General features: G+C 41.2%; 1 protein-coding gene across 1 annotated transcript in view; it reads left to right on the forward strand.

Moving 5' to 3' along the window:
- DENR (density regulated re-initiation and release factor) overlaps positions 1-8,743 on the forward strand; it is a 10,358-nt gene extending 1,615 nt beyond the window's left edge. The window contains exons 2-8 of the mRNA XM_032800726.2: positions 1,744-1,858; positions 3,982-4,001; positions 4,622-4,706; positions 5,589-5,672; positions 5,906-6,022; positions 7,531-7,670; positions 8,450-8,743. Of these exons, the coding sequence (XP_032656617.1) occupies positions 1,753-1,858; positions 3,982-4,001; positions 4,622-4,706; positions 5,589-5,672; positions 5,906-6,022; positions 7,531-7,670; positions 8,450-8,494 (597 nt within the window). The 5' untranslated portion in view covers positions 1,744-1,752 and the 3' untranslated portion in view covers positions 8,495-8,743. The remainder of the gene's footprint in view (positions 1-1,743; positions 1,859-3,981; positions 4,002-4,621; positions 4,707-5,588; positions 5,673-5,905; positions 6,023-7,530; positions 7,671-8,449) is intronic.
- The last annotated feature ends 334 nt before the right edge of the window (positions 8,744-9,077 follow it).

A 9,077-nucleotide genomic window follows, 5' to 3' on the forward strand; every position in this document is an offset into this window, starting at 1 on the left:
CCTCCCCTTCAGACACCTCTGACCCCCCGGAACCCCTCCCCTTCAGACACCCCTCTCCCCCGGCTCCCCCATCACCTCTTTCCTTCAGACACCCCTCACCCCCTGTGATTTTGTCCGAACCCCTCCCCATCAGACACCCTTGACCCCCTCTGACCCACCCAGTACCCCTCCCCTTCAGGCACCCCTCACCCCCTCTGACCCCGCCCCCAGCGCCCTTCCCCTTTAGGCACCCCTCCACCCTCCTGAGCCCCTCCCCTTTAGATACTCCTCCTCCCCCCCTCTGATCCCCCGGCACCCCTCTCCATCAGACTCCTCTCCCCCCCCCGACCTCCCCAGCACCCTTCCCCATCAGAGACACACACCCCCATCCCCACAGAAGCCCTCTCCTTCAGACACCCCTCACTCCCTCCCGCACCCTTCCCTGTCAGACACCCCTCACCCACTCTGGCCCCAGGTACCCCTCCCCTTCAGACAATCCTCACTCTCTCCCCGACACTCCTTCTTTTCAGACACTTCCTCTGATGCCCCTGGCATCCTTCACCTCCTTCGGGCACCCTTCACCCAGCACCTCTGACCTCCCCTTTAGACACCCTTTCCTCTGGCACCTCTGACCCCCTCCTCCTGGAACCCCTCACTCCCTCTGATCTCCCTGGTAACCCCTCCCCATCAGGCACCCCCCATCCTCCCTGGCACCTCCTCCTGTTCAGTCACCCCTCCCCATCCTGACTCTCAGCCCCTCCCTCACCCCTCCCCTTCAGATGCCTCTGATCATTCCCCACCACCTCTGCCTCTTCAGATGCTCCTCACCCCCAGCCCCTTCCCACCCTGTCTCTGTATAATCCCCCACCACCACCACTCTCCTCCACTGTCAGCACTCCACCCCACCCCTATCCATCTGATCCGATCCTGCCTGTGCCCTGTCACTACCTGACCCGTGGCACTCTGCATCCTGATCTCTCTGATCCTCCCTCTACTGGCACTCCTCACCCCCACCCTCGACTTGGTTTGATCCCCCAGGTATGACTCATCCTGTCTGCTTAGGGTGACCAGGTAGCAAGTGTGAAATATTGGGACAGGGTGGGGGGGGGGCAGGTAATAGCTGCCTATATAAGACACAGCCTCGAATATCAGGACTGTCCCTATAAAATCAGGACATCTGGTCACCCTATGTCTGCTCCACCCTCCCTGGCATGTCCCACATTTCAGTCAATATGCCCAGGCCCCACATTGTTTTCCACTGTCCCCCTCACCCATATGCCCTCAATTCCTGGAGACTTCATGTTTCCTACAGGCACCCCAACATTTGTCCCAATCCCTCTAATGCTGATTATAACCACTCCATCTCTTGATGTACCTACAGTCCCCTCAACACACCCACCATTCATCTCGACTGTCACAGCATAACACCCCACATCTCACTTTACCCCACCTCACCCTGCATGTTTCACTTCCACCCCTCCTTTATGTGCTGTGTATCTATGCCCTTCCTTATATCTCATCCTCTGTGCATCCACAACCTCATGATACCATCTCCCCATATGTTGCTATTGTTACTTGTCCCTTTCCACTCTTTCCTGTTGCTTCCCCTTCCCCCACATCCTTGTAGCAACATGAGCTTTAATCTCTGAGCCTCCGCAGTCCTCTAAAATGGGCACATTAGGGAAGATGATTTACTCTTCACCCTCCAATATTTCAGCAATTTAAAACAAAAACATAACTACACTTTCCTCTTGTGGCCTGCAGGCTTGTGAGATGGCAACGGATACAGCTGAGTCTACAGTCCCTGACTACAAAGGAGACCTAAGGAGCAACGCCAGGTCAGATGCAGACTATCCCCTCCGGGTCCTCTACTGTGGAGGCAAGTGCTGAGGAGGCACTTACATATGATGCCTCTGGTGCTGTACGAATGACAATAGCTCAGTGCAGGTGGTGATCAAGAGATCCACTTCCAGCTATACGGCTCTGCTTGCAGAACTGGGGAAGGGTCTGCTTTTTGCACTCTACAGTCTCCTCTCTGTAATGCTTCATGCTACGGATCTCTGTGTTTTTACTCTTAACCTAGCATTGGTATTCAAAGTACTGTCACATGGTGTGTTCCTCAAGCATTTGTGACAGTACTTTGAATTTGTGGTGGGTTAAACAAGACTTCTCAATTGGGATGTCTGTTTATGGCTTCCTATACAAGAAGAATGAGTTGCTCTCTTAAATTAATGGGCATCACACTTGGACTGTAAACACTTCTGGGCTGAGGCCCTTTCTGTACAGAGTAAAGTCGCTATCACAAAGCAGCTCTGATCCTGATTAGGGCCTCTAGGTATTACTGTAATACTAGTAATAAAATTAGAACTAAGGGAAGGAAATTCTCTGTACAGTTGGGTCTGCCTGCTTTATCCACTGTTGCATGATATCGGAGTCAAATATTATGGCCAGATTTAAAAAGGGACTGAATAATTTTGAGTTATTCAATATCTATATATCGCATAGTTGGCTAGGTGTATTATGGGGCTCTGCCTTTCTTCTTTGGATATTGGCTTCTCTTGGGGGCAGCAAAATTAAATAGATGATCCAGTAATCTCCTGTGGCAAATATCATCTGCCTCAAGGAGAAGTCTTCTAATTTTGCCTGAAAGGTCTGGGCGCACTCTGCTCTTTTTCTCCCTGGCCATAGAGATTATTCTCATGCTGAGCCTTGAGTCTAATGTATAGTGTCTGAACAAATGACTAGTAGGAGAAAACTGAAACTCTGGTTGACCTCAATAAAATAACATCATTTTTGTGGCAAGGACTTGGTGGTTATTTCACTGGCCTTTCATCTTCTGGATCCTGGGTTTAAATGATATTTTAGTTCTGTAGCACTATAGATGTGTTTATGACTTGACAGGAAAAAGCCCTGTTGAGGTGTTTCCATTTCAAGTAAATCTAAATGATGTCTAAATCTTGACTTTGGTCACAAATCAAGATGTGTTGGACTAAGTTTTGAGTACCTCCCAGAATCACTTCCTAGTTTGGCGCAGCTCAGGAAGGCCAGCATTTCAATACTAGAGTTGCTTCATGCTAGAGTGGCATTCGTATTGCTAAGCAAGTGAGAAGATTCAAAGTTGTTGTCACTCTGTGCTCTCGGAGTTAAGGACGTCTTCTTGTCCTCAGCTGAAGACTTCCTGGTTTTTATCATTTTATGTTACAGCCTCATAATATAGCTATAGAATTTTATATGTGAAGTGTCAGATATGAAAGGCTATTAAAATTTGTGGTTGAGACACTAACTGTTTGACTGCAGTAGCTCCAAGAGATTCAGCCTCACAATTCTTGATTCTGTATTATACAGACACCAGTGTTATTACTTATGAGTATTAAGAGTGCATATGAAGAAACTGCATGGTGTGTATTCTTGAAAACTGTTATTATGGGCTCGAGGGACAAACACCCACTAGATCACTTTGTCCATCCCTCTTGCTAGGGCAGGTTGGGTCTCTACAATGCATTGTGGTCTACCTTTCCTGAAGCTTGAATTTAGGGCCTTTAGACTGAGACAAATGCGTTGGTTTAGTGTAAAATAGGTGCAGAATTATAGAATATAGATTGTATATTCAGTGGGATCTTCATTTTGTTATTCCTGCATGTCCAGTACTAGGACTATAGGTAGGCAGCATGATTCAGTAGTAAAGAAAGGTAACCACTGTAATGTAATGGATAGGGGAAAGTGACAGAATATTTTAGAGAGCTGATAAGACATGGTATATGTTCTCTTGTTTTTAGGATGTGATTTAGTAGATAAATTTAGCAGAGAGGCACAACATTTTGGTACCTTTTCAGAACTCAGGGCTGGGTGCTGAGTTGCTAGCAGACAGTGTGGTTAATAGATGTCAATGTAGTGGCATAAAGTCACCCAAAGATTAAAATGACAAAAGGATTGTTCTTGATATGAAATATTAATGGGTGGGGAATTAAATTTCTTAATAATCTCCTTCTTTTCCTTCCCCAGTCTGTTCATTGCCAACAGAGGTGAGTTCATTTCACATTTGGATTTATTCTTCCCTCTTCCATCTGAGATCTCCATGTACTCACTATGGGGATTCTCACTGCCCTTCTCCGGCTGCTATCCTTCAACCCTTAAAGTTCTATGCTGCAGCCACTATCTGGCTGAAGAAGAATGTGCAGATCTCCCCTGGAAACAGTCAGTGTTGATCTAGGAGACACCATTGAGTTATACAAGATGACTTTCCTCCAGTCTCCTGGATAGCAAACAGCACCTGCATAGTTTGTCTTGCCCAGCCCCTGTTGGTCTGAGGAATTGAACGTGTCTCCTGTAAGGTGGTGCAGAGCACAGTCACTAATCAATTAGGCTGATCCTATTTTACTTGCTTCTGCTTTTTTCCTGCACCCCGTCCAACTTCTCCACAAATCCAGCTTTTACACCAGCTCCATTTCACTCCACAATCCAGACCTAAAATTTTACTGCCAGCTAATAAATGAAATCAACTGAAGTGCATGTCCCCAAGCAAAATGAAGAAATAGCTTGCATTTTACCTTGTTGCTAATTTGCCTGTTAATCAGACTTACTATGTATGAGTGATATATTTTGTAATTTCTCAGATAACAATTTATGTGACCTTTCCCCCTAGTACTGTGAATACATGCCTGATGTGACTAAATGCAGACAATGGTTAGAGAAGAATTTTCCAAATGAATTTGCAAAACTTACTGTAGGTAAGAATCTTTCTGTATTTTTCCAGTTGATCAGGGCTTGTGACCTAAAGACTGAGGGTTGCATGTGTAAAGAAACAAAACCCTACATCCTGTGAGAATGATATATTATGATACACTGCTGAAATTGAACATTCTGCTTCTGTCCATTCTCTGATCTGTGTAATTGGACTGTGATAATCTTTACCTCCCTACTATTCATCTCTCTTCTCTGGTCATGTTAAGTCTAAAATTTAGATTAAGCTGCCTAAGGGAGGTATTATGTCATCTTATAGCTTCTGTGAAGGCCTTGTATACTTTTGGGTGCTGTAAAATAATAGCTTGACAACATGTGAGAATATGTAATATTCTGTCAAATAATGTCTAACATGACATATACAGCTTCCTCCCAGGGCTACACAGAAATTTCCTATTGCACCCAGTCATCTGTTCAGTTAAGATTACATCTAGAATTGCTATTAACTGAACTGGTGAGTGAGTTCAAAGTTAAACTATCCATAGGTGGAAAAGTAATAAATCCTATCTATCGGGATTCTAAATAGGAAGTATTACTGGTAAAAATAAATGTTTAGAGTGGAAGTGTATATTTGGAACATGAATGACAATGTTGATACTAATCGCTGTCTCCTAAAAACTATTATATGGAGAGGCTACTTTGGAATAGTGAATGTAGCCTGAGGCTAAAGTTTTTTAATGTTTGTCTAATTTGTGCAAATGTGGTGATATAATGCCATACACATAACGTGTCTGCAGATGGGATACTGCAATGATAGAATAGGCATTAAAGTAACATCTTACTAAGCCTGAGAATTGCCTTGCAGATGCAGTATGTCAGATGTGGGAGTCCTACTTATTAAACTTTTATTTACTTTTTTATAAAATAAGAAAATTCACCAAAACAGGAAACTGGATTTGGAGAAGGTCAAGGAACAGCAGGAGAAGAGGAGGAGAAGAAAAAGCAAAAGAGAGGCAAGGTCTAAATAGTTGATTGTGGTATTAATCTGGCCCATAAACTTAGAACCTGTCTTACACATGCAGTTTGTGGAATCTTTGTCTACTTTGGGATCCTTTTTCAACCAGCTGAAATGCACTCTAGCACAACTTCTCAACCTTTTGGGTCATTTTATAAAACTAATTTATTAGCTGTTGAGGTAATGGTGCACAAAACAAATCCTCTACATGATTTTTGTCCTGTCTCAAAGGTGGAAGGGGTCAGATAAAACAGAAAAAGAAGACTGTACCACAGAAAGTTACAATAGCTAAAATTCCTAGAGCAAAGAAGAAATATGTCACAAGAGTGTGTGGCCTTGCAACTTTTGGTGAGTTTGCCAAGTGAACACTTCATTATTCTAACTGCATTTGCTTTTGACCATTGAGTTATATTAACTCAACATTTTTGGCTCATATTAGTAGGAAAAAATTCAGCAACAAACTTCTTTTGAGTCGCTCTCTCTTCCTGCTCTTGATTTCACTCTTCTGTCCTACTATTTCTCTGTGCTCCTGTCTCTGCTTCTCCAGACCTCTGTCCTTAAAAATCAACTTCAAGCAATCTTTTTTTTTTTTTTTTCTTTATCAATAATTCCCTCCATGCCCAGACATGGCCACTACCTGTCTTACATTTACAGTCTGTTAGATATCAAGTGTCATGTACATTTATGATGCTATATAAATGATTTTAATTGACGTAAAGAACTACCAAATCTTATTTCCTTTTTTGGGTTACAAAGGTCCAGTTTCAAATTCTTAGTAGAATAAAATATATTGTCAGCAGCTCTTATTCACATATTTTCCCTTTTAATTATTTTATCTTTTTGTTCCCTTTCTGCTTGAAATGCTATCTTCTAAGGTCCTTATTTCGACTGATTTTTGTTTTTAAAAGTAAGCAAAGACACAGCAAGGGAAGTTATACCTGTCCATGTCAATCTCAGTATCAGTATGCATTTAAGTCAAACAGTCTTTGCTCTATTGTGTATTTTGACTTTTTTTTTAAGTAACTGTGCATATACATAAAAGCAATTTGCTCTCTGTCAATACATAAATGAAAAAGCTTATGAAAACAAATTACTTGAATGAATTTCCACACAAATTCTTGGGATTAAAAATGCTCAAGTGAATCCCGTAATAATACAATCCATAATCAATGAAATAGACAGTTGAAGCTAGAGTATCAACCAGAGCAGCCTCAGTTCACTCATCGTTTTACTATCCAAACAGCTTAACACCCACACTGAACTTCCTTTTATTTCCCATATTCCTTTAAAAAGGCAAGCTTTAACCTTGGCTTTAACATAATACTCTTTCACTTAGAGTACATAATGTATGTCTGTTAAACTTTTGTGTGTGATTTATTTGAATTGCATATTGTGTTAGAAGAAACTCAAATTTCAGGAAAACTATCATGCTTTAAAAAGGGAGCATTTTTAATTTTCTGCTGCAGAAGTCATTTACTAAAAATGAAGGTTACTCACCTCTAACCAGAATTATTGGAGATGGTCTCTGCACATTTCCCCCAATGCAGCGCTGCACCATTGGTTCACCCCAGGAGTGGGAACTTGTAGAGACCACGTAGAGAAGAAATAGTAGAGAAAATTTAAAATGGCATAACTCTCTCTTCAAAGGACAAATTCAGAGAATAAATGTTCCTGAAATATGTTACACACTTATGGATCTGGTTTAACTAGAAACCCTGGCACAACCTTAACTATGATGAAACTAGTTGCTACTAATATCTTCCTAATTAAAGGCAGGTTTAAATTTTGGGTGTTTAAGCTAGAGAAGACATTATGATATTGACTCTTTGTTCTATACGTTTCTTCTATGTAAACAGAAATTGATCTGAAGGAAGCACAAAGGTTTTTTGCTCAGAAATTCTCTTGCGGTGCCTCGGTAACAGGAGAAGATGAAATCATAATTCAGGGGGACTTTACAGATGACATTATTGATGTAATCCAGGAGAAGTGGCCTGAGGTAAATGTAAAAGTGACTTATTTTTATCACATCATGGTCATAAAATTACTAGTTAAGTCATGAGGCTGTAACACATGCTCTTGTGATACAATTCTGAAATTACTTTTCATTTCTACCGTAGCCACAGGTAGAAATGTAAGATACCAAACTAAGAGCCAGTGGTTTACCTTGCTATGTCCACTCCTGAACAGTACCTAATCCTTCATAAGAACATGACACACAAATATCCCCTCATTTTCCAAAAACTACATAATTATCTGCTGCTAGGTGCTTGGATACTATAGTGATGAAGGCCACAAATAGCTGGATAAATATAAAATCTCCATGATTTCTTCCACACTGTTCCTTGTGTGTGGAATGTCTCTCCAGCTGATCACGTTCCTTCTCAACCATATGTCTGTTGCTACCTATGAGAAATTAGCTAATGTTTAAGTAGTTGGACTGAGATTCAGATGGTTCAGAAGTGGTTTGGGGTCTGTTGATGTAATTATAACATGATATTTTTATTGGCTTGTACCTGTGTCTCTCTTCTGCCCTTGTACATTGATTATTTGTTGGTGCCCATTATGCAATGGATTCTGTGACTGGCCTTGTTGATTTCAGTGGGGCTGTACATGGACCCAGAGATCCATTCATGTAAAATTCATCACAGGGTGAGAGCCTTAAATGGGAAGCTCTTCAGGGAGTGACTCTTTCTGTAAAGAGCCTAGCACAGCAGGGTATAGTAAGGAATGCACACTTTTCTTCCCCCCACTTAAAGTAATATCTGTTTGTTGTAGGTGGATGATGACAGCATTGAAGATCTTGGAGAAGTGAAGAAGTGATTTTGAAAGACTGCCTTTATTTAATTACATGGTTATAGTTGACAGAGCCAAAGCGAGGCTTCTAAATGCATTTACTCTGCAGTAAAACTGTAGGGTGTCCTTACCCATGGCATTTTCACCATTCTATATAGGCTGCTTGGTTTGTTTTTTGTTGTGACTTTTGCCAAAGTTCAACTGGGGGTTCTATCATGCTCATGCGTGAAGGTAGGGATTTAATTAAAATAAAGTTATTGTTCCTCACTGACTGAGGTTATTGTTTCCTTACAGCTATTTTTATTTTTGTAACAGAATTTAATGAGTTTTAAGACCTGATTCAATTAATTTTTTTAATCACTTGACAGTCCTAATTTTAATTGCACTGTTAAACAATAATAGAATATTATGTTTTTAAATATTTTTGAATGTTTTACATTTTCAAATATATTGATTTCAATTACCACACAATACAAAACACAATCATGAAAGTTGAACTTACAAATGTAGAACTATGTACAAAAAAACCTGCATTCAAAAATAAAATCTAAAACTTTAGAGCTTACAAGTCCACTCTGTCCTACTTTTTGTTCAGCCAATCGCTAAGACA

Source organism: Chelonoidis abingdonii, chromosome 22 (genome assembly GCF_003597395.2).
Source record: "Chelonoidis abingdonii isolate Lonesome George chromosome 22, CheloAbing_2.0, whole genome shotgun sequence".
NCBI classification, from domain to species: Eukaryota; Metazoa; Chordata; order Testudines; family Testudinidae; genus Chelonoidis; species Chelonoidis abingdonii.